The sequence below is a fragment of the Lotus japonicus genome, chromosome 1, assembly GCF_012489685.1.
Source record: "Lotus japonicus ecotype B-129 chromosome 1, LjGifu_v1.2".
Taxonomy (NCBI): Eukaryota; Viridiplantae; Streptophyta; class Magnoliopsida; order Fabales; family Fabaceae; genus Lotus; species Lotus japonicus.
The window spans coordinates 32275135-32301311 of record NC_080041.1 but is presented as its reverse complement, the minus strand read 5'-3'; the positions used below and the strand labels follow the sequence as shown (position 1 = coordinate 32301311).

Sequence of the window (26177 nt, the reverse complement as noted above, 5' to 3'; positions counted from 1 at the left end):
CTTGAAAGATCCCAAGAGGACTTTTAGGTCTGCACCGCCTAATCCAACTGCTGGTGAGGGAGCCTATTTGAAATGGCTTGACAAGGTGGAAGCCAGTAAGTCTGGGCATTGGAAAGTCACTGGGATTTTCGACCTCATTCAGTTGTCGAGGTCGCCGATTTCTTACAATCCTGCTATGATTTTAAGTTCTCTCTTCTTTTGGGAGCGGTCTACCAATAGCTTCCATGTCCCCTTTGGGATGCTTTCTCCCACTCTCCTTGATGTTGCTGCCATTACTGGCCTTTGGGTGGTGGGTGATGATTACCATTCCTCTGCTGCCCCCACCAATCCCATCGCCATTCCGACGGACAACATCGCTTTCAGTAAATTTATTAAAGATCACTATGTCGAGAATGGTGAAGTCTCCGACGCTGAGCATGTCGCGTTTCTTCTCTACTAGCTTTCTGCCTATGTGTTATGCACCAAATCCTTGAGGATTCCGGCTAAACTTCTTCCTTTGGCCAATTTGTTACATGAGGGTCGAATTATCGCTATGGCTAGGCTTGTGCTTGGCAATCTTTATCAGATGATCAATGAAGCGATAGCCGACATTCGAGATCCTAAGGTTGCGTCTTTGAATGCAGCTGGTCCTTTCTGGCTACTTCAACTTTGGATGAATGCGGTTTTCGAATCATTTCTTCCAGCCAAGAACCCTCCTCCCGTGGTGTCTAACACAAGGGTTGATGCTTTCAGACTTAAGGCCCTAACTCCCCCTTATGACGCTTCCACTTTTGAAGCTGACTTTAAGAAGTATTTCACTATGTTTTTCGAGCTGAAACGTTTTCGCTCGGGCTTTGCGCCGTACCACAAACCTTCTTATGGCCCTCGGTGGCTAAGGAATTCTTATCCCAACCTTCCTGGCTCAGAGAACCTCTCTCAGCATCAAATCGAGCTTTGGCAAACTATATTATCCCCCAGGGTGTTGACTATCAACTTTGCCATTAATGACTTCACTCTGTGTGGCTACAATCCTCAGCTTGTGTCTCGACAATTTGGGCTGAGCCAAGATTTGCCCAATACTTTGTTCGATAAATCCCTTGTCCTCTACCCTGGTACCATCACCAAACGTAGTGCCTTCGACACTACCATTAGCTACTACAACGAAGAGGAGCTGCTTGGCCTTAGTCCTTTCAATTTTACTCCATCTTTTTACGTCACCCAGGCGTTTAAGGCTTGGTGGTCTGCTTATTGGCATGACATTTCGACACCGATTGAAGATTGCTTCCAGCGCATAACGAGTATTTTTCTTTTGCAGAAGCAGGCCCCAAGGAAGACCAAAGGTATGCATACATCTGAGATCAACGCTTTTCAACAATTCTTCGGTGTAGTATACTTTCCGGGTCCTCGTCTTCAGGAAACTGTTGCCAAAGCAGCTCAAGTTCTAAGACGAATGTGGGAAGCTAAAGCCAAGAAAACTCGATTGAGCATTCCCTCTGATGAGGATGGTCTTTCTTTCATTATTCGAAAAACAGGCTTTAGGTTCCCACCACTGCCTACTTGTAAGTATCCTTTGGCCTTTCCAGTGGTGCTTCCTAAGTGGGTTGACCATGTAAGTATCAAAAACTTTTACCATAGCGCATTGCCCCCTCGGAAGCGGGTGACCTGGACCAAGCGTTACCTATGGAATTTCCCTCTCCATGTGCCGGTCGAAATCTTCAACCACATATCGATAAGAACGCTTATTGGTCAAGGTAATCATTTCGACCTGACATCTTTGCGATACTTATGGCTTAATTTTCCTTTGTTTTTCTTTTGTAGCTGAGCCAATTCCGCGACCGACCCCTCAAGCTTCTCCTCGGGTGACTTCTGCTACTATCGAAGTTGAGGATGATGATGATGATGTTACTCTGGCTGATAAGCTCAAGATGCCTAAGGTAATACCGAAACCTGTGAAGCTTTGATCTTTATTCGATATATATATCTTTGTGATCATTTGCCTTTTGTTTCAGAGTCGAAAACGAGGGGCCACCCCTACCACTTCTGCAAGCCAGAAAAGGGCAAAAGGTGCTGGTGAACTTACTGTGGGAAATCCTTCCCCGGCTAAGTCAGCTAGCCAACGTGAGGAAATGCAGCAAGATGGTGATCAAGGTGTTGATCAGCAAGCTTCCAGCCCTCTTCTTCAAGGCACTACACTCATTCCTGTCGAGATGGCTCCGGCCAAGAAGACCTCCAGGTAGAAGTCTAGTCGTAAGTCTGGCAGCTCCTCTTCCCACCACTCCAAGAGTTCGACCAGTTCCAGTCCTCTCAAAGAATATGGCCCTAAGGTAAATCATTATGATTCACATCTTGTCTCAATTTGCTTTCTTTTCTTCCCTCTCAATCATTTCCGCTTTTATTCTTCAGAGGGTTGGCATGTCTAAAATGGCTGTACCTCGAGCCACATGGTTTTCTTCTAAACCCCCACCAGTTGTCTTGTCTAGCTCTTTGAGCAGTTTAGAATCCTCGAGCTCGAGTTTGGACTCTAATGAGTCAGACCCTGTGTGGGACAAGTTGACATTCTATTTTAACTCGAAACCAATTGCTTGGCAACATCCTGGTTGTGAACCCTATTATACCAAAGAATGTCGAGATAACCTTTCTAATTTTCCTCCGCAAGATATTCAGAACATGCCTTCCCCTACTCGTGAAGACAATGCACCACGTGTAGAGGTACATGGTGGTGAGGATCAAGTGCCTCCAATCATTCAGCCTGACCAGGTGATTGGTGTTATGCTCCCACCAAAGGCTGATGTTCCGGCCTCAACTCATTCTGAACCTTTTCCTCGACAGCTTCAAACTTCTCCCCAACAGCTTCAACCTTCTCCCCAACAGCTTCAACCTTCTCCTCAACAACTTCAACAAGGTGCCAGGGTTGCTTTGTTTTCTCCTCATGCTAAGGGAGGTTCAGCTTCTTCTAAGACTGCTGCTTCTTCCCACACTTCCGGTGAGAGGCTCAGTGCCCTTTTGGTTGAAGATCCTCTTTCCATCTTTCAGAGCTTCTTTGATGGCACTTTGGATCTCGATTCTCCGCCACGTCAAGCTGAAACTACTGAGACTGCTCAGTCTGGTGGAGTAGTTAATGATAGCCAGACTGAGGAAGCTTTTGGCAAGTTGAAAAGGCTGGTTTTCGATGAAGGCTTCATCGATGGGGTCCGGGCCAACCCTCGATTAGGCCAGGAAGTTAAAGAGCTGCTTGCTTTCCTATTGGGCCAACGACTTGACCAAATTCGGGCAGATGCTCTCGTCGAGCTTCAGACTCTCTTGGTCGATATCTTGGCCACACTTGACAAAGCCATTGCGGTGGAACAACTCATCGAGACTAAACAGGCACAAGTGGCTTCCAACACCAATGGACTCTTGCCCGCGATAGATGAAATTCTCAAGCTGACTGCTAGGAAAATTCTTATAGAAGCTGAGTTGTCAAGTGTTGATGCTCGACTGGATGAGCTTCAAAGGGAGGTGGCAAGGCTCGAGAAGCAGAGGGCGACGTTGATTGATGAAAGTCCGGCTGTGAACTCCCGGCTCAACACTCTAGCTGCCGAATGCACAAATGTGATGTTATCGACATCTCAACTCTCTAAGGAGGTTGCAGCGGAGCAACGTGTGAAGCAAAGCTTGGATTCCAGGATTGCTGCTGCCAGGGTTCAACTTGAAGCTTTCAAGTCGAGGGTTTAGGTTTCTTGATTTTTACTTGATGTAGTGGCCATGGGTTTTTATCGCCTTTGTTGCCAATCTTGTAGTGTTCATTCCTGTAACTCAGTTCAACATTTTAATCAATGAATGGATTTCGTATTGGTGATACTCGACATGCCTTACTTTTCGATTGCATTTTATTGTCGATGTTTCGGTCTTTTGTTAAATTATTTCCTGCGAAGTATTACTGAATTCTATACCATTTAGTTTGGCATCTAATCTAACTTTTCATCTTCTAAGTCTCCTTGGAAACCGCAGTAATTTATAACGCTCTTTTATCACGTTCTTGTTCAACGACTTAAGAACTTCCTCCACTCGCGGAAGTGGCTGACGTGGCTTACTGTGTTTGGCTGACGCTTTGGCAACTGCATGCTCTGCATTAATGCGGCTCTTTGTTACATTCCCATTATAAATGGAGCCGTTTTTACTCGTCTTTCATTAGTAATTTCTCTTCTTTCCATTCTCATCTTCTTCCTGCAACTGAGAACCTTCCATCCTTGACTATGGATAGCAGGCTCATTCTTCGTCGTATCAGAGACCTGGCTTTCCAGGATGACCTTTTCCAGAACCTGTATGACTCCTCTGCTCGCCTTGATGAGCTTTTGGGGCTCATTGATCAACTGCTTCACAGGCCAATCATTGCGCGCATTAGAATTCCTCTTCAGGAATTCCAGGGGCTTCTCTTGGAAGCCAAGCCCCTGTTTGAAGAGTTCAGGGAGCTTTCAGTGATGGTGTTCTTTCAGGAACACCAAATAGATGAATGGAATGAGAAATTTGATTTTCTCCAGGCCTCTTTGGACCAGCAAGACCCGGAAGGTCTCGTTCGACTAGCCGTCGAGATGTCTGCGGTCTCCTTTGAAGACCTGGCCGCTCTTCAAAAGAAGGCTCGATTTGAGGGCCAGATAGTGGCGCTGGTGGATCGATTAGCACCCATGCAAGCTAGATACGACGGATACAGAGCCATTCTTCCGTTTTAGGCTTTTAGTTTATTTGTACTTTGCCATACTTGTAATATTCTTTTTGACTAATGAATTCAATTTGGCAATTTCGACATTTGTCTCTTATTTAATTTTGATTTCGTGCAACATTGGCTTATATGCTTTTAAATACTTGCCATTTATCGTAACACACTGGCGCTGACTGCTCAATTCCTTAATCACGTAGGCGTTATTAGGTAACGCTTTCTCGACTTTAAATGGCCCTTCCCAATTGGGGGTCCATTTCCCGTAAGCTCTATCCTTCTTATCCATTGGGAGGATAACTTTCCACACGTTATCCCCTGTGACAAAAGATCGGTCTTTAACCTTTTTATTATATGCTTTGGCTATGCGATCCTTTTGCCTCGTTAAAACGTCTAGCGCCGAGATTCTTTCTTCGTCGAGGTTAACCGATTCATCTAGCATCATATTCCAGTAAACTTCACTTGGGATTTCCTCTTGTCTTTGAATTCGACACGACTGCAAAAAAACTTCTGCGGGCAGCACGGCTTCTTGGCCGTAGGCCAGTCGAAAAGGTGTTGTTCCTGTCGCTTCCCTTGGTGAATTCCTGTAAGCCCACAGGATTTGGCTCAAAGACTCGTGCCAGCTCTTTGCTTTTCGACCTACATGCTTTTTTATTAAGCTTATTAGGATTTTGTTGGCCGCCTCTACTTGGCCGTTAGCCTGAGCATAGTAAGGGGTCGAGGTTAAAAGCTTGATGCCCCAGGATTCTGCAAAGGCTGCCACTTTGCGTCCCACGAACACTGTGCCTTGGTCTGTTGTGATTGACTCCGGTAGTCCAAATCGATACGCAATGTGGTTCTGTATAAATTCGATCACCGTTTCTTGTGTCACGTTCTGTAGTGGAATGGCTTCGACCCATTTAGTGAAATAGTCGACTGCCACAATGATATATTTGTGCTGCCTTGATGAGGCTGGGTGAATCTCGCCAATTAAATCTATTGCCCATCCCCTAAAAGGCCATGGCTTGATAATAGAGTGCAATTCGCTAGCTGGCACGTGTTGGATTCCTGAATGTTTCTGACAATCTTGACAGCCCTTTGCATATTCGATGCAATCTTTCATGATAGTTGGCCAATACAACCCTTGCCTAAACAGGATCCATTTCATTTTTGCCCCTGCTTGGTGAGCGCCACACAAGCCATCGTGAGCAGCTGATACGGCTACGAATGCGTCGTCCTCGCTTAAGCATTTCAACAATGTGTCGTCGACGTTCTTTTTGAACAATTCGTTGCCTAGGATGGTGTAACTTAGAGCCCTGTACTTGACTTTTCTATCAGTCAACCCTACTGGGTTCTGCAAGTACTCGACAATTGGCTTTCTCCAATCATTGGAAGTTAGGTTATCAATAACCATAATGTCGAGATCCAAAGGGCTCAGCTTTTCTTTGATCTTAATCAGCTCTTTCAATTTTAATTTATCTATCATGTACCCGGAAGCAATCTGCGCCAGTTCATTGGCTTCTTGGTTATCTATTCTAGGAACATGACCTATTCCAACCTCGTTGAATTTAGCCAACAAATTGTTTGCTTTTACATAATATCTGGCTAAATTCTCGCTAACACACTTGTATTCTTTAGTGAGCTGCTTTACTACTAACTCAGAATCCCCTTTCACGACAACGTTCTTTGCCCCAAGAGCTAATAGGATCTCGAGGCCTGATATTAACGCCTCATACTCAACTTCATTATTTGAGCAATTATCCTTGATTCTAAATTTGAATTTAGTGGGGATGCCCTGCGGGGATACTATGAACATTCCAATTCCAGTTCCATCTCTATGGCTAGAACCGTCGAAAAATAACTTCCAAGGTTGAATGCCTACGTAAGTTATGATTTCCTTAGGCAGAGTATGATCCGCCAAGAAATCAGCCACCGCTTGCCCCTTAATTGCTTTTAATGGGGCATAAGTTAGTGAATATTCGGTTAGGGCCAAAGCTCATTTGCCAATTCGACTGTGCAAGATAGGTTTGGATAACATGTGCTTTATTATATCATAATGAGAGAAAACCATTACATCGATTGGCTTTATATAATATTTCAGCTTTACACAAGAGAAGTACAAGCATAAGCACAATTTCTCGATCATAGTGTATCGAGTTTCTGCGCTATTCAACACTCTACTTAAGTAAAATATGGCCCTTTCGTTGCCATTTTCGTCTTCCTGAGCCAACATGCTTCCAATGGTTTCATCTGTGGCGGAGATATACAACTTCATTGGCCTCCTTCTTACGGGTGGTACCATCACAGGTGGGTTGGACAGGTACTCTTTGAGTTCATCGAATGCCTTTTGGTGCTCTGCTTCCCAGCGGAACGCATCATCCTTCTTCAGTCGAAGAAGCGAGGAAAATGACTTGGTCTTCTCGCTGAGGTTGGTAATGAATCTCCTTAGGAAGTTAATCTTCCCCAGTAATGATTGCAGTTGCTTCTTGCTGGTTGGTGGACTCGTGTCGAGAATGACTTTAGCTTTATTTTTGTTGATCTCAATGCCCTTTTTATGCACCACAAAACCCAAAAAATCACCTGCAATAACACCAAAGGCACATTTAAGGGGGTTCATTTTCAAGCCATATTTTCTCATCCTCTCAAAGGATTTCCTTAGATGCAATAAATGGTCATCCCTTGATGGGGATTTCACCACAATATCATCGATGTACACCTGCATAATAGTTTCAATAAAATCATGAAAAATGGTATTCATTACCCTTTGGTAGGTCGCGCCAGCGTTTTTCAACCCAAATGGCATGACCACCCATTCATATGTCCCTAAGGCACCAGAACATCGAAAAGCTGTCTTCGACACGTCCTCTTCCGCTATGAAGATTTGGTTGTAGCCTGAATAACCATCCAACAAGCTCAGGTATTCGTGACCAGCAGCTGAATCCACCATCATCTCGGCAATGGGCATGTGATACTCATCCTTTGGAGTGGCAGCGTTAAGATCTCGAAAGTCAATGCAAACTCTCATTTTTCCATTCTTCTTGATCACTGGGACCACGTTGGCTAACCAATCCACATATCGAGCTGTTCTGATAAACTTGCACTTAAGGAACCATTCGATTTCTTCCTTGATTTTTACCAATACGTCTGGATGGAACCTCCTGGGTAATTGCTTGACCGGTTTCCTGTCTTCCTTGATGGGTAACTGCAATTCTACCAGTTCTCGACTCAGTCCTGCCATTTCATCGTAATCCCAAGCAAAACAATCTTTGAATTCTTTGAGTAATTTCACCATCCTATCCTTCAACTCGGGGTCAATGAGAGTGCTGATGTATGTTGGTTTCTTCTCTGAGCCATCGCCCAAGTCCACTTCTTCCAAAGGATCCTGTGCTTCCATTTTCTTGGAAACGTCGATGACTGGTTTCTCGAAACCCAAGGGACTATCATCATAGATGCAATCTAGCCTTAAATTGCACTGCTCGTCTTCTTCCGAGCACGTGTTATCCTTATTTATTGTTGCCTCCTCCTGAAGTATCATCTCGACAGGCAGAATTGAGACATCAGCTTCGTCAATAGCCATTCTCGCGGCCTCTAAAGCCGTTCTCACTTTATTTTCGGCTGCGTAAGCCGAAATTCGAGCTATGCTCGAATTAATCATTTTTACCATTATTTTGCCACTCAGTGGTGGCATCTTTTTCTTCATCACTGTGCCATCCACTCATGGCATCAGGTTTGCATGCTTCATTGAGGTTTATCCCCCGGATGGGATCTAATGTTACTGAATACTCTGAGTATGGATTGAAATATTGATTGGCCACTGTGTCCAAAGGAGCAATTGTAGCTAAACTCTTCTCGAAATTCTTTTTGCCAACATAGCCTGTTTCTGCTAAATAATAGCTTTGATCTGCTTGTACATTTTCGACGACCCCATCAGATTTCCAAATGGATATACGTTGGTGCAAAGTTGAGGGCACTGCCCCCACGCCATGAATCCATTCTCTCCCCAGCAGCAAATTGTAATTGGCCTTTGAAGGGACCACGATGAACAATGTGGAGCGGGCCACCGTTCCTACGGTTATATTCAGCATGATTTCCCCCAGGGAAGAACCCGTCTTTCCTTCATAATCAGAAAGTACCATATCATGTGGGATTAGATCTGCTTCAATTTTGCTCAATTTCTTGAGCATGAACTTAGGCATCAGATTGATCGCAGCTCCTCCGTCGACAAGGACTTTGTTAACTCCTTTATCCTCGACTTTAGCCCAAACAAATAGTGGCTTCAAATGGCTCTTCATCTGTTCGGTTGGCCTCTGGAAAATAGCTCTCTCATCCTCGACAGATCCTTTCTGCATCACATAATAACACAAAGGGTTATCATATGGCTCTTCTTCGACATAGTAGTCTTCCTCGCTTTCAGTAACCTCTGAGATTCTATCGAATTCTGCAGGTAAGATAGACACTATGCAAATGATGTTGAGGTCCTCTTCATCACTGTCATCGAAATCTTCTAGCATGTCTTCATCCTCATCTTCAACAGCATCTTTTCCCTTTTCCTTGGCCGGGTTTGGTGGCACAGTTGTTCCCTGTTTGATGGCGTGGTCCAGCTGATTGATAATCGACGCCACGCTAGGTTCATTGCTAGGATTGTCTTCTGGCTTTATGTCCCATAGTGAACGAAACTTGCCACCCCTTTCCCTTTCAGCCTTCCTTTTTCTCAGGAAACGTCTGAACTGAGTTCTGGTCATTTGGTCGGGAGCATAGTAGTTCCCGGAGCCATAGGAGTAGCTTCGCGACACGCGGGAATTGTTGATGCAAGAAGACCCCTGGCCCAAGTCAATTTTCTGCCACTTTTGGTGATGTTTTGGCCTCGGAGGTGCTGGCCTGAACCATTGGTTTTTTGGTAATCCAGCATCAGGGAGGTAAGTCTTGTCCTTGCCTCTTAACTTCTGGCCTTTATGGCCATCGAGTTCCTGATCTCTCTCAACCCACTCCTCGTGGGGATACTTCAGCCTTCTAGACACAGGCACTTTCTTCTGATAATGTTTTTTCATTTCAGAATCTTGGTAGGCTTTGGCTGCAGACTTGTCGAAGACGGCGCTGCATCGAGGGCACAGCATGACTTCTTTCTCGCCATCTTTGCTCCGGGATAGAAATTCAACCAGAGTTTCTCCAGCCTTGGGGTAAACTTCATCTAAGCTCACCTCTTTCTCGACCTCGGGTTCCTCGACCGCAATGTTTTCCTCCTTTGCCTCCCCGAGTGTCAGGCCCAGATCTAGCTTTTCAGAAATGTCGACCATGCCAATATAGAAAGGTTCCACATAGTTGGCCTCAGCTACCTGCAACGGATCAGAGTCAATCTTCATTTGGCCTTTAGCTTTCTCGTCATACTTGAGTCTCCCTGAATCCAATGCCCCCTGCACAAGGTCCCTGAAACGAACGCACTGTGAGGTCCAATGACCAAAAAAGTTGTGATATTTACAATATTTCTTCCCTTTCCTTTGTTCAGGAGAAGGAAGCTTTTGGTCTTTAGGGACCACAAGCAAACCATCAGACACAAGTATATCATAAATTGCATCACATTTTGTCACATCAAAAGTATAAGTTTTCACAGCAGGAGTAGCATCTTTGGGGATTTCTTCCCCAAGTTTGTTCTCATATGGTTTCAATGCTTTACAAACATAAGGATCGCCTAGCTGGAGCTCAGTCAGATTGACATCATTTATGTCAACATTTGCAGGGACTTCTCGATAAACACGCGGATTTTGACACACTGGATCAGTGTCTATGTACGCTACTTTTTCTTTCTTTGGCCACTTAGTAGTCTTGGCCTTTTCTTCAGACTTTTCGGCCTTTAGTAATTCGATGTGCCTCACTCTGTCTGCGAGTAGGGACATATCTCGAATATATTGAGTATCGATTTTCTTTCTAATAGAATACTCTAGACCACCAGCGGCTAAGACAACTAGCTCATGTTCAGGGACATGAGTGAAACATCGAGATTTAAGCATCTTAAACCTGTTTAGATAATCATCAATGGACTCTGCTGTCTTCCTTTTGACACTAGCCAAATCCTTCAAACTCAGCTTGCACTCTCCCCTAAAGAATTGTTCATGGAAAATTCTTTCCAATTGAGCCCATGTATGGACTGACCTTGGGGCGAGGGTGGTAAACCAGGTAAACGCATTCTTGGTTAAAGAACTTGGGAAGTACTTCATTTTCAAATTTTCATTGATGGCTAAGTCCCCTGCTTCAATCTGGTACCTGGCTATGTGCTCTACAGTAGACTCTCCTGAGTCCCCAGAGAACTTGGTGAACTTAGGGACCTTCCAGCCTCGAGGAAGTTCGGATTCGAGAACTTCTTCTGTAAAGGCCGATACGAAATGGGGTCTATTTGCGAAGCCTACGTTGAAGCCATGTTGGTTCAACAATTGTTCCACCACTGCAGCAACATTTTGTTGCCCCCCAGCGTTATGTTGTCGCATTCTCTTTAGCACACCATCAGCGTGCTCATCTCTGTTCACCATATACACATTTTTCAATGGTGGTTGCACTCCCTCATTTCCCCTAAACAAAGGGTTTGCCCCCAAATCTTGGTGTTGTGGCGCTTGATAGCGCACAGGAGCTGGGACATGATTAGGCAATGGGATTTGATTAATCCCTGGTGCCGGTTGGATTTCGACTGGTGCCCCCAGGGCTGTAGCCAAACGATCCATCTGATGTGCTAGATGCTGATTATTTGCATTATTATTTTGGAGCACGGGGTTAATTATTTCACCTATCTGTTGAGATAGCATGTTAACCATCTCATGGTTGCTATCATCCACTTGCTGCCTAATGGCTTGAAGTGAACCAGAGTTCATACCTGTGGACAAATAAATTTGTGAACTGGGCCCAGGGGTAGGGCCAGGAGGACTAACTTGACTTCCTAAGTTCAACATTGTCCCATTCGCCCCAAAGGGGGGTATGCTGAATGGGGGAACATTCTCGGAGAATGTCGAATAGGTACCTTGTACGCCTTGCATCATAGACGCAGGCATACCAAAAGGCATGTCTCTCACGGGCAAAGAGACATTCTGCGTAAATGAGGTTGGTGGCAAGTTTACCACTCCCCTTGTCACCGTTGGGACAATTTGTGCCTGTACTGACGTCGACACAGGTATTTCTGCAACTGCAGAAATCATCACATTCTGGGTTGGCATAGTGGTGCCAGGCCCCATTCCAGTGGATACTTCTTCATTATTGTTACCGCTACTTCCCCCGGGACTGCTCTGATTGCCCACGTTAGACCCTTGGGGGGAGGTTCTTCCTCGATTGCTTACCATACTTACAGTCTTACCACTTCTCAGGTGCATATAAAACGTAAATCACAATCAAGGCAAGTAACAAATACCAAATAGCATACAATAAACCAAACACACAAAACGCTTCTGTAAAACTTAGTTTTCACAAAAACGGTCCCACTGGGCGTGCCAATTTGTTTACGGTGGTTTTTGGTAAACAAATATCCTCTTAGTTAGACTAAAGGAAGTTTAGATTCGGGGTCCTTTTGGGAAAACGTCTTGCCAAAGTGTTGTGTGTGAGTTGATATTTTTCGACAACAATGCACGATTCAAAAGAAATTGGATTTCATTAAACACGGATCAATTACATGAAGATCAAAGTGTAACAAAGTGAAAAGAAAACTGCAGGAAACGTAAATTTCGACAAGAAATTAAGCAACAGGACTAGTAAAATTAACACGCGACGCTACAAGCTTAAATGCAAGAAAGATAAACATTTGGTTCTGCAACATACTCCTCCATCATCACGTCTTGCTCCTTGAGTCTCATTGATGCGGACATTAGAGCTTTTTAGTGAATTTTTCAGAGTTGAGTTGGGAACCCCCTTTTTGACTTGAATTCTCCCATTTATAGAGTATGTCCTTGGCGGTTTTTCTTCTTCTTCTTGGATGGGTTAGTGGGTCTAATCCCCTCTTCCAACGATCTGAAGTTGGTTTTGGAAGTTCCTTGTGCAGTGGTGGAGATCGTGTGCCTCAGCTACTTCAACCGCTCCTTGGCCACGTGTGCAACCAACGTGGTGAGAATCTGAATTGGTCAATGCTGCACATGTTAAATGTGCCTATGTTTGTAGCAATAGTTCTCGTTGTCGAATTCGACTGCCTCTTTAACTTGGTGCATTTTTCTTTCCTTTCTTTAGTCCAAATTCGACTGCCTTGTGTGCCCTGGGCCAAATGTCCTTGGGCCAAAATATTGAGCCAACACCTTGTAAATTTTGCCCTTTCTCTTTTTTTTTTTTTTGGCCCAAAAACTTACCTGATCTTAGAGAGAGGTACTCAATCTGAATGTAAACATCACCATCGATACGAGTATTATCAATATGTTTCTGGCTTGCCTTCTTTTGTTTGTTTTTATATTTCCGTGTTTGGACCCGTTTACTTCTCCTTGTAACCTTTCTTGGCCTTTTTGTTTTCTAGTCTTTGAGTCTGTAAAGTTACTTGATTTGGCACTTCTTGTGCTTTTATTTATAGTTTTATACAATTTGGCTTAACAAAAAAAATTCAAATTGTGCAGAATCAAAGTATATTTTTGAGTGAATCACCATTTTGGTCCCTGAGATTGTAAGCGTCGGTCATAGTAGTCCCTGGGTTTCATTAATGGTGAAAAAAATCCCTGAGTTTGTCTCCGTCGGTCATAGTAGTCCCTAACCACGTTGGGCCGTTAGTCCCTAGGACGGAAAAGTGACATGTCACTTTAATTGACACCTTGGCTTGCCCCCGTGTCGTGCCACGTGTCATAAGTTACTTTCCCCCCAAAAATCTTTATTTCACAATGATCCCTGATGACGTGGCACCTCCCCATTGGACCAATATGTGGGCAAATTAGTCCCTGCCAACCTATGATCATAATACGTTGTAGAGTAGAGAGAGCGAGTGTCAGACCATCTTCTTCTTCCTTACCCATTGCAGAGAGAAAAGCTTCAACCTTTGAGAGGATTAGGTTGAAAAACACTGGTTCCCGAGCGGCGGTGAAGTTGGGTGTGTTCGTTGTTGTTGTCTGGTGAAGGACGACGGCCGACGGTGACGAGTTCCACGGTGTGTCTTCATCGTTCTTCACGACGTAAAGGTATGTTTTTGCTTTAAGTTTCATCGTTATTTTCGTCTTCTATTTCATGGTTTTATTTGTGTTAGTGTTCGAATGGATGTTAGGTTGGTGTTTGTGTAGTGAGATTTTGGGTCTGGTTGTTGGATTTTATTTGGGGTTGGGGTTTATGATGATACATGCTATTATGGGAAAATGAAGAAAAGTTTTGTTTTTTCTATTTGTGTTCTAACCCGGCGTGCTTTGTTGAGTTGATTTGTGGTGGTTTTGAACGTTTTGATGTTGTGTGAAAAACCCCAAATTTTGTACTGAGAAAACCAAAAAAAATTTCATGATATTATTTCTAATTTTGTGTGTCATGCAATGCAGATGATTAATCGCAGGATGACTCTAATTTTGCACCATGGTGGAAATCTAGTGACAAATGCTGAGCCTGATGGTGTTGGTGTGTTGTATGATGGAGGTGAAATGTGTGTGTGGGAAGACATTGATGTGGATACATTCAATGTATTTACGCTGGAAGCATTAGCCAAAGAACACTACTACCACAGCTTTAGCAAAATATGGTTTCGGAATCATGGAGCTGAAGAAGGGATAATGGATCTCATTAAGGTTGAAGGGGATGATTCTATAAGAGACATGTTCATAGTTGCTAGGAAGAACAACTGGGAGATAGAAGTCTACTTTGAGCATATTATGAATCATGAGGAATTTATTGTGCATGGACCTCCTGATGCAGTGATGCCTAGTGAAGATGATGATGATGTGGAGATCATACCAAATGCTGAAAATGTTGTAGAACCAGAGGGAAGCAAAGTAGCTGATATTGCAAGCAGAGTTTCTGATCCAGTGGTGGCTAGTGATGATGATGATGATGTGGAGATCATACCAAATGCTGAAAATGTTGTAGAACCAGAGGGAAGCAAAGTAGCTGATATTGCAAGCAGAGTTCCTGATCCAGTGGTGGCTAGTGATGATGATGATGATGTGGAGATCATACCAAATGCTGAAAATGATCAAAGCATGCATGTGGATAGTAATGAAGACAATGAGGACAATGTTGAGCTGATGATGAGTGAACAAATGTTGGCTGATATAGATGCATGTGTTGACAGATTTATGGAAAGGGATGATACTGCTAATGGGAAGGGGAAGAAGGGAAGCACAAAGGAGAAAGGGAAGAAGGCAAGCAGAGATGAAAAGGGGAAGAAGCCAAGCAAGGGGAAGAAGCCAGTCACAAAGGAGAAAGACTTGAAGGGGAAGAAACCAATGGTGGGAAAGAAAAGGTGTAATTCAGAGACTGATACCAGTGAAACACAATCCTATTATGGAAGTGGTTCTGAGAGTTCTGATGATGAAGACAGTGCATATGAGCCAACACATGTGGAAGAGCAGGAGTGGTCATGTGAAGAACATAGTGAGAACTACCATAGTGAAGAGCTAAACAGCCCTGTAAGTACTGATGATGAAGGCAACTCAAGAAGAAAGGGAGTTTTCCCTCAATTCAAAGAAGGTTCAGGCTTTGGGCAAGTTCACTTGGAGCTTGGAATGGAATTTGCTGATCTGGGCACATTTAAACAAGCTGTGAGAGACTACACCATACAAGCAGGGAGACAAATGAGGTGGTTGAAAAATGATAGTGTGAGGTGCAGGGCTGGATGCAGGGTGGAAAAGTGTCCTTGGGTGATATTCTGTGCATGGAGCAATGCAACAAAAAGCTTCCAAATTAAAACTTTTGATGACATACACACTTGCTGCAGAGGCTTCAAGAACAAGCAAGCAAATACAAAGTGGGTGGCTGGAAAGCTTGTGGACAGAATTAGAACACAACCAAACCTTACTCACTCTGAGGCATTTGATGTAATGAAGATTGAATATGGAGTTGTTTTGGATGACACCAAAATCTTCAGGGCAATGAAGCAGGCAAGGAAGGCTGTGGAAGGAAGTGAAGCAGAGCAGTATGGCAGGTTATGGGACTACTGCCATGAACTAATGAGGAGCAACCCCGGTTCCACAGTGAAGATGGATTGCATTCCAATCACTGATTCTCCACCCCAATTCCAAAGGATCTACATTTGCCTGGATGCATGTAAGAGGGGCTTCAGAGCAGGATGTAGACCTGTAATTGGGCTTGATGGATGCTTCTTGAAGGGATATTTTGGAGGCCAGCTCCTGTCAGCTGTTGCACAGGATGCAAACAACCAAATTTATGTGGTAGCTTATGCAGTGGTTGATGTTGAGAATAAAGACAACTGGAAGTGGTTCCTTGAGCTTTTGCATGGGGATTTAGGGGATTATAGGCAACATGGCTGGCATTTCATGTCTGATATGCAAAAGGTAAATTTAAGTCAATTATTTTTTCTATTTGCTCGAAAAGATGAGGGACTAATATGCCCTTTATATGACTAGTTTAGGGACTAACATTGAATCTTATATTATTGTTACAGGGCTTGATTCCAGCACTGCAAGAGGTCATGCCTGGTGCTCAACACAGGTACTGTGTAATGCATCTTTGGAGAAATTTTACCAAGCAATGGAAGGATAAGGAGTTAAAAAATGCTGTGTGGGCGTGTTCAAGAGCTACCACTGTTGTGGAATTCAATAAGAAGATGGATAGGGTGAAGAGGAAGAACCTGGCTGCCTGGACTTATCTGAATAAGTGGCCAAAGAATTCATGGACCAAGGCTTATTTCACTGAGTTCACTAAATGTGACAACATCTGCAACAATGCATGTGAAGTGTTCAATGCCAAGATTTTGAGGTATAGAGGGAAGCCAATACTGACACTACTAGAGGAGGTGAGGTGCTATATTATGAGGACTATTGCAAACAACAAGATGAAGCTGAATGGACATTTGGGTACTCTACCACCAATGCAACAAAGGAGGCTTGACATTGAGAAAGAAGAGAGTAGGAAGTGGACTACAACATGGACAACTGATGGTGAAAAATATGAGGTAGCTATTTGGGATACTAGAGTTGGTGTGGATTTATTGGCCCAGACATGTACTTGTAGATTCTGGCAATTGAGTGGCATGCCATGTAAGCATGCATGTGCAGCTATTGGTTGGAAGAATATGAGGCCAGAGGACCATTGTCATGCTTGGTTGACAATGGGAGCTTACAGAAGCACCTATGAGTTTGCAATTCAGCCAACAAATGGTCCAAATTACTGGGAAGAAACTCCTTATCTGAGGCCAATCCCACCTAAGCTGAAGAGAAAAGCAGGGAGACCAAAGAAGAATAGGAGAAGAGATAGCACTGAGGCAGCTCCAAGTGGGACAGCACCTAGTGGGGCAACAAGATCTACTCAAGCTGGGAATGCTCAGGCAGGTGGGAGAAGGACTAGGATTAGGAGAGCTCTTGGTGAAACTAGATGTTCAAGGTGTGGGTTATATGGTCATAACACCAGAACTTGTCATCATCAGGGTGTTGCACTGATGTCTAGGAATTGGGTTCCACCACACCCTGAGGAAAATGAAGGCAATGATCAAGGTCACCAAACTGAGATTGACCTCTCACAAACTGCTCCAAATGAAGAACCAATGTCTCAGCCTATAGCACAGGTATAATCATGCATATTATACTCTCACAAACTGCATATTATCATGCATATTATACTCATGCATATTATATCTTGTTTGTAGGCACCTAATTCCCAAGCCCAAGTTCCAAACAATCAAACTAGGCCACCAAGGAAGCCTAGGCAGCCTAGGGCTTCTGTGCATGTGGCTGGGCCTCCTGTGCATATGGCTGGGCCTTCTATGCATATGCCTGGGCCTTCTGTGCCTCAGCCTGGGCCTTCTATGCATGTGCCTGGGCCTTCTGTGCCTCAGCCTAGGTCTTCTATGCCTCAGCCTGTGCCTCCTGTGCCTCAGCCTGGGCCTCTTGTTCAGATTGGTGGACCTTTTGTTCAGGCTGGGGTCAGGGCACCTCCAATTAGAGCCTCTGCATTCAGGGCCCCTCGTTTTGCAAACAGGCCATGGTCAGCCCCAGCTCCCTTTGCAGTCCAACCAGGTTTGCAGATCAGGAGTTCACCCACACCTGGACCAGTATCAAATGAGCCTCGTATGCCTACAATGACCTTCATACCAACTCCTAGGACAAGGCCAATGCAAGGTGATCAGAACAAGTGAAGAATTGCAGCATGGAAAGATTTTTTTTGATATCCCTATCCATAGTATGATGGGATTGTAACTTTTCTGGAATAGTGGTGCTTTAAATTGTTGATGGGAACATAAATTATGTCCTTTTATTTATTTACTATCCAGTAGGTAACTTAATTAGACATATGATGTATTTTGATGAGTATGATATCTTTGATGATCTCAGGGCATTACTTGATTCAGTTTGACATCTATCCATGGTTCCTTCATTGCATATTTTTTGATATCCCTATCCATAGTATGATGGGATTGTAATTTTGAACAGAATGGATGTGCAATCTACAATTTTATGATCATGTGATATCTTTATTATCAATGACAAAACTATGATAGTGCATTACTTAAATTGATTTCTTATTTAGTATTATCATTTGCTTGAATAGACCACAAAACTATGATAGTGCATTACTTAAATTTTCATGTCCATATATTGATTGATTGCATCAGGTCAGCTTACAAACATATTTCAACCAATACAAACATAACCATGTCCCTTATATCCCCCTTATAACAACAAAAGACATGCCAATCACCATAAACATAACCAATACACAAACAAGACCTCTAAGCATCCTAAGTTCTACATTCTTAAACTTGTTCTGCTCCTCAACCAAGGCAATATTCTTCTCCAGAACCCCCTTTATCGTTCTCAACTCCTCAATCAGACATTCATTTTTCAGCATAACTTCCTTCATCATTGAGAGTTCCTCAAGCATAGCATCATTCTTGACCACAAGCTCCTTCAATAGCATAGAGTCTTCAGCCTTCATACCCAGACCACTGGATTCATCTGTGTCCGCTACATCATCTACCCATCGAAAAAAATTGCAGTTTGACTCATGACCCTGAGACATGTGAACTTCAGAAAAAGAGGGATGAGAACAGAGGATGATGAAAATGAGGAAGAAGACCACACCTTGGGTAGATAGCAACAATAAAAAGCTTTCTCTGGGTTCGCGTCTGTCCTCGACACCCTCACCTTTGCCTCTTCACCGCATTTGCATCGAGGGTTTCCGCCGTTAACAGATGAGCTACCGCCACCATTTCCCTTCGTGCTTGACCTCTGTTGAACGCGGCCTTTGAAACCCTCACCCGTTGTCATGTTCGATTCAACAATAAAGAGCACAGGAATTGCAGTTTGGAGAGAAATCGAGAAGGAATTTTGGAGATTCAGAGGAATTGGGGATTTGGATATGGTTCTAGGGTTCACTGATTTGGGAATTTTAAACCCAATTCGAAGGGACTAAAATGATCGATTTAATCTCCTTATAACTTTGTCCTACGTGGCTTAGTCTATGTGTCACTTAACGTTGGTTCCATCCCAGGGACTAACGGACCAACGTGGTTAGGGACTACTATGACTGAAGGAGACAAACTCAGGGATTTTTTTCACCATTAATGAAACCCAGGAACTACTATGACCGACGCTTACAATCTCAGGGACCAAAATGGTGATTCACTCTATATTTTTTCTTTACATCTCTTTAATAGTCTATACCTATTGATTGATGTAATATCGATCTTTATTGTGTTTACAATAAACTAAACCAAATTCAAGACCAATCTTTACACGGACGATTGCATGTTTCAGTTTCACACCAATTTGTAGTCAGGCAAGTAATTGGTATCAAACTGTCAGTACATGATTGTGCAGTCAGTCTTGTGCTATAAAAGGGTTAAAAGGAGATCGAGAGCAAATCTCCGCCGTATCCATTTCTAGTAAACGTCTGTTCCTGACAGGCTGACACAGCCAACGTATATCTCCTCGCTTTTAAAATTTAAGTACATACTGTTTTTTTATGACATTATTATTTGCTCTTTTTAACGTTATTATTTGCATCTTTATTAATACTTTATTGCGTATTAATTATTACTTTATTTTTCAATATCTTATAAATAAGTTAATTTTGAATAGAAATTTATTAATATTGCAAAATCAATTTATTTTCATTTTATTCATTTCTGTTTTTATCTCTTTTTTTTTTTTCATTTTCTTTCTTCATCACAACTAATTGTTGAGTAGCATTAATAAATGTTGTCTATGCTCTCTTAAATCTTTCTCAATTCCAGTGTTTTTGTTCGGATGTATAAGTAAAAATAAGCGAAAAAAATATAAATGAAAAGAATCTAAGCAGAAAATGAAGGGATTTTTAGTTGTTTTAATTAAATGAAAAAAAAAGAAAATAAATGGAAAAGTAAGTGATTTGAAAATGAGTATGACATGCAGTTAATATTCTATCACATTCCTTATTTTTTATAAGTCATTTTTCATCTATTAAAAATATTATCAATCTTAAAATATTATATTTTACTATGAAAAATTTAATATTATAATACATGTAAATTTAAAAATTACTTATATAATGACCCAAATTTTTACTAATTTAATATTAGCTAATTGAATTGAATTAATTAGTAAAATACGAATTTGTTGAAGGGTATCAATATCCTTATCTAAATAACTCTTTTCTCCTAACCATTTTCTCACTAATGGGGGATAAAAACTAAAAGACCACTATTCATTTTCTGCTTCGCCTCTCTTTTCATTTTAAGTCTCTTCCGAATATCTAAAAATTCATTTTATGCGTCCCCTCACAAGAAAACAAACAGCTGCTATCCAAGAAAAATGTTTGCAAACACACCTAACAGCAGTAATGAGATGCCACAGATAATTAACAATCAATGCCAATGGTTTTACCTATTAGTTGATAGTGCTACTGCGATGGTAATCTATCCGAGTGCCTGCAACGTTTACTTACCGTATTTTGAGCAGTAAATAATAGTGCAGTCCCAAGCCGGTTACTGTGTACAAGTGTCTGATGTGATTGTTGTGATTTTTGCGGCCTCTGTGTTCTTGTAACTGGGAGAGTTTGTTCCCAGTTCTTTTCTGTTTTTGCATTCCAAATTTTTATCCAAACTTCAAATACATTTATAAACTTAGGATAGAATCCACCAAGTGAGAGAAAGAAGAAGAAAATAGAAAAATGGGAAATATTGAAGATGATATGATAGGAAAAAAGAGAAGAGAAAATTAACGAAAATGGGATAGAAGAAAAAGAGTATTGTGAATAAATCAGAACCTTATAAACTTAGGATAGAATCCACATAAAATCCTGTCATACAAATGTTGGTGGAAAAATTGGACTGTGCAATTTTGTTTTAAGTGCCTATTATGCCATTCTGGCCAAATCCATTATACTAATCTGAGTACAGTCCAGAAACAAGGAACCAACACTATAATGTTGGCTTCAAGCTTTTGAGGTATAAAATATAACCCAAACTGTAGCAGATTAACAAACAAGAGTAACTCGTTAAAAAAAAAACAAACAAGAGTAAAAACAAATAACTAATTAGTATATAAATGTACATGTATTATTATAGTTTCCTCCCAAGGTTTTCAAGATGCATAATTTCAGTTATCAGCCTATTGAGAAAGCATTGAAATCAACAAGTTTTCAGAAAGGCAGATTAGCTATGAGTAAGAATTAGAATAGCATGAGCATGAAAGACTTAAAATATAATATTGTAGTTTATTCACTTCACAGATCAATTTTTTTCACAAGGAGAAAAATCTAGCCTGCGGGGGCTCCTTTCTTTTCTCATGATAGATGGAGTGTTTTTAAAACTCCTTGCTGCAGTCCTCAATATATCTTCTGGGCTCTTACAATTAACAAATATTCCTTCTGCATAATTTGGTGGGGTATTGTAAAAGGAATTAGGTAATGAAGTATTTCTTTGCATATGGTTGTCAGTGCTTGCAAATTTGCTAGTTGCCATAAGCACGTCCAAATCCTTAAGCTGAAGGGGTTTGTAGCATGATGGGGAAAGATATTTATTGCCCATGCTTTTTGAAGCTTCAATACTTTCCCCTGTGACATTACCTTCAAATTTTGCTAGAGGAACTTGCCTAGCACCCTTACAAGTTTCATTGCTTGTTTCATTCCGGGAAGCTATAGGTTGTGGATCAGCTTCATTTCTGACAAGTATAGCGGATTCAAAATATTGTCTATGATTTTCTCTTGGAAGTTTAGTTCCAAAACCCAAATTGGCAGGTTCAGGATCAGGTTCAGGAGTCTCCTCAGAGCTTTGTTTTAAAATAGTCATTTTACCTTCACTGAAATTAAATTTGCACTGTGGAGCACACATAGAGGCATTTAAATTGGCCTTTTTCTTCACAGAGGAATTCCAATGATTCTTGATAGAGTTCTCACTCCTGTTCAATATCCCCAAAAGAAGTTATATATGAATGGCTGATATTAACCAATCACTCACTTCACAGATGCAAGCAATTGCAATTGTAAGAACAAAATAATAATTTTTAAATGTAATCTAGACCAATAAGTGTACCTATCACTCACAAACCGGGGACGGAACCAGAAAAAATGAGTTACGAGGTGAAAATTTAACATATTAAGCTAAATTAAACAATCACTAGTTGAAAGAAGCAGTATAAAAACTTTAAGGGGCGAACATAACATCTAAATAGTCTAGAAAGGAAATTTTCACTTGGGGTCAGTCCATGTCGTAAACCAAACATGTCAAGTTACAAAACTACATTTGTCATATATAAGGATGGTTACAAAATTTAATCATTTCGGACATCTTTAAGGGGGGAACAAAAAGCAGCGTACATTTATAAATTCAGTGAATAACAAGATATAATGCACGGAAGTCACAACTAGAGCATTGTCCATGCATGAATAGAAGTTCAAGTGTAATATAGATAGGAATATTAAGGTATTGCACACTATTACATATATGAATTATATCTTTAGTTTATTACTTTAAGCCATCTTACTCTATTTTTCTTCTTTCCTAACCCTGAAACATTCTCAACAATGTTCCTGCATATTAAACAACCTTTTTAAAGGTATATAAGAAAGAAATCATTAGCAATACCTTCCATGCAGAAACTTGGCTATTTCAGCCCATCGGTTTCCATATATTTGGTGAGCCTTAATAAGAGTGAACTCCTCTTCTTTGGTCCATGCAGTTCTTTTTATATCTGGATTTAAATGGTTATGCCACCTAAATGAAGAAATTGTTACTTTAAACTTTGGAAGAAAAAAGAGTCCTTCTATCCAAGATCAATAACTATTGAATAAGGAAAAGCAGATATGAACAGAACCGCTGAATATGTCTTATGTTCACCTTTCCCTACATTGCTTCCCTATCCGACCAGGCAAGGCCTTCGCTATTTCAGACCAGTTCTTTTTCCCATTCGTCATGACAAGCTCACGTATTAGATCATCTTCCTGCACACTCCAAATTCGAAGATTAATTGAAATAGAAAATCCTCCCTTAATGTGAATTAAAATGTATACTTTAATATGCACCTCTTTTGTCCAAGGTCCTTTAATAAGTTCAGGATTGAGAACCTTCTGCCAACGATGCAGGCATTGGACATCTGTTCTCCCTGGCACACATGCAGCTGCAAATGATAATGCGGTCACTAAGCAATCATGGCAGAGAAAAGATTGAACAGTAAAAATTTAACCCAATTGCTTAATCAAGTTATTTTTCCTTTTAATGACCCAGTTGTAATCTTGAAGGACTGTTTTGAAACACAAGCTGTTGTTGTTCAATAGAAAGCATTAGAACACAAAATTAAGGTTGTACACCAAAGACATCAGAACACAAAATTAAGGTTGTACACCAAAGACATAATGAAAAGTAACAATAACCTTGCACCTACCTATCTTTCTCCAATTTTTTCCATTGAACGCTTTCACAGCAGAAGTCAAAAGTTTGTCCTGATAATAAGAAAACAAGACACATGAGGTTGAAGACTAGCCATATCATATTATTGGCAAGAAATGTCCCTCATTTTTCCTATAAAATGAGACTTCACTAGATTGAAGGAAAATACAATAATTAGCAGTTAATGATATCTTCTTAGAAGAACATCAGCCTTTTGGAGTTTTCGAATTTCTTTGAATATCTACCAGAACACCCCTTTATAAAAAATTGGCGATAGCAACTCTGAAGAGAAGTAATTCTCTCGCATAGATGATCTGAAAGGGAAAAAATCTAATGCACTACATTGGTTCTGTATAGCTGACTTCCACCAGGGCTAAATCTCTTTTTCTCAACCAAAGCAACATACATGAATGGTGAATAGCTGTTCCAAGGAATTAGGACAGGCTACACACTCCTTATGAGAGGGGGAAAATTTTCTTCCTATTAGCATTTTCAAAGTGCATAATAAACCAAGGGAATCTTGTGAAATCAATCACGCATCGAAGAACAGATTTACAATATAGAAATCCATAATAAACCAAGGGCCATGTATCCAGGAAGGTTGAATATAAAAATGAATCATGGTTTCGGTCAGTGTCGTTAAATCAATTTCATCCCAAGGTGACATGGAAACTAAACTCTAGATGGTAGCTATCATAGGCAACAAATCCCTATATACAAATTACCACCATCCTTAGATGGTTTTGAATTATATTGATTTTAAAGTTTAAGCTTGCACAAATAAACTGCACTGAATAACTTAAGCATTGAATAGTTTCTTGCTCGTTACCTCCTGCTCGGTCCAGCCTCCTTTTGTTGATCGTCTTGTAGGACCAGTCACCCTTCTATTAGTTATGATAAAAGAGGATATAAGAGCAACAATATAAGCAAATTTTGATACAAGCTACTTGTAAATAGAACTACACACAAACAGAGAGAGAGACATATATTCATTCATATATACATACATATAGATGATAGAGACAGGCAAACAGACATAACAAACATGCTAAAGCAGAAGGATACTTCCATCTACTAGTCAATAATTACACAAACAAGTTGGTAAAACATAAAACATTACAGAGATCCAATGTGTGCACACAAAAAAAGTGGTAACATGTAATGGACCATATTTTAAGAAGTTAATGACTACATCAAGCAAAAACCTGGGATCCAACTAATGAATCTTAATTCAGCTACTTTCACATAATACAAAAGCTGGAAGTGAGGAATTTATATATCTGTGCATTCTATTGAGGCAATCAGACCCACAATCAGTGATATGACAAAACATGAACAACACAGGACAAGCAATGGTCGATCATGGGGCCTAGAATATTAGGTAACATATAACATTTGCATAATGTTTGGAGCGACCAATGTTGTTAATGGCGGATGGCAGACTATGGCAGAGAGCCAAAAGCCGCCATATTTGACAAATAATGATAGCGGATTGCGGGATATCAGCCTTGGCGGTGAGCCAAAAACCCGCCATGAGATTTGACAAACCAAAGGGTCAAAGTCACTCCTATTTGTAATACTTCAATGTGGCTTCAAAAGGTTTGGGGAGCCATAGCCCCATGTCCATTCCACTACTAGGGCCAAGACTAAAATTGATCCTATCATAAAAAAAACCGGAAGATAAAAGACATATGCAGTAGTACCTCCTCATCTCAATATGATTCAGTTCTTCTAACAGGTAAAATGGAAAACAAATTAAGGTTTGCAGAACAAGCATGAATCAGGAAGAAGAGGTAGAGAAAGAAAAACAAACCCTGGAAAAGAAACAGGTTTGTAGTAAGTTCCTCGATCAACTCTGCTTTCAGATTCCGGAAAACTCGAAACCAGAGTTTCCATTTTCATACCAGCATCACCACCTTGTTCTATAACATGTTCCATGATTTCTCTCAAAATATCCGACAACCAAACCAAAACAAAACAAAAAACCCAGAAAAGGGAACATCAACTAAACCTTAGAAGAATTTGTTGATTTTTCGAGTAAATAAGGGAAAGGCAAAAACAGATGAAGCGTTTATTATGGTGTGTAGGGAACTGAAGCAGAGAACCCTAAGAAGCAAAGTTGAAACGGTTGAAGAATTAAAGTAATGTAAGTTTGTAACGGCTAAAATTATGAGAAAAAAATGGCAGAAACGTAGGAAGAGAGAGAAGGGTGTTGATTAGGAAGAGATACTCATTACTTTTGCCACTGATTGATGGGACTGAAATTTTGGGAGAAAATATTTCGCGGGAATTAAAGTACAGCTGCTCCCTGCACTTCAATTCAACACCTCATGGAGTACAAATTTGTGATCTTTTTTTCTTTGAATTATGTTATGTTCACCTCTTCTTTTTACCTCCATCTTACAGAAATTATATCATATCATATCTTATACTACTATTTTCGAAATAAAAAATGACAATTCCAACAAGTTTCGCTATTTATATTTTCTGATTTTTTAGTAATTTAAATATTAAATAATTTTATATTTTCAAAAATAATTAAGTTATTAATATTGCATTTCATAG

General features: G+C 41.1%; 1 protein-coding gene across 2 annotated transcripts; it reads right to left on the bottom strand.

The window, feature by feature from the left end:
* Nucleotides 1-21287: 21287 nt before the first annotated feature.
* Nucleotides 21288-25968, bottom strand: LOC130734425 (transcription factor MYB3R-5-like). Of its 2 annotated transcripts, none has more exons than XM_057586850.1 (7): nt 25426-25968; nt 24442-24496; nt 23608-23665; nt 23249-23343; nt 23064-23167; nt 22812-22940; nt 21288-22125 (listed from the first exon to the last, which is right to left on the bottom strand). In XM_057586850.1, exons 1-7 carry the CDS (start codon nt 25548-25550, stop codon nt 21459-21461), a joined length of 1233 nt encoding a protein of 410 aa, XP_057442833.1. In that variant the 5' UTR covers nt 25551-25968; the 3' UTR covers nt 21288-21458. The 2 variants fall into 2 exon arrangements, with proteins under 2 accessions (XP_057442833.1, XP_057442834.1); XM_057586851.1 differs by having other exon boundaries at nt 24442-24493.
* Nucleotides 25969-26177: the final 209 nt, after the last annotated feature.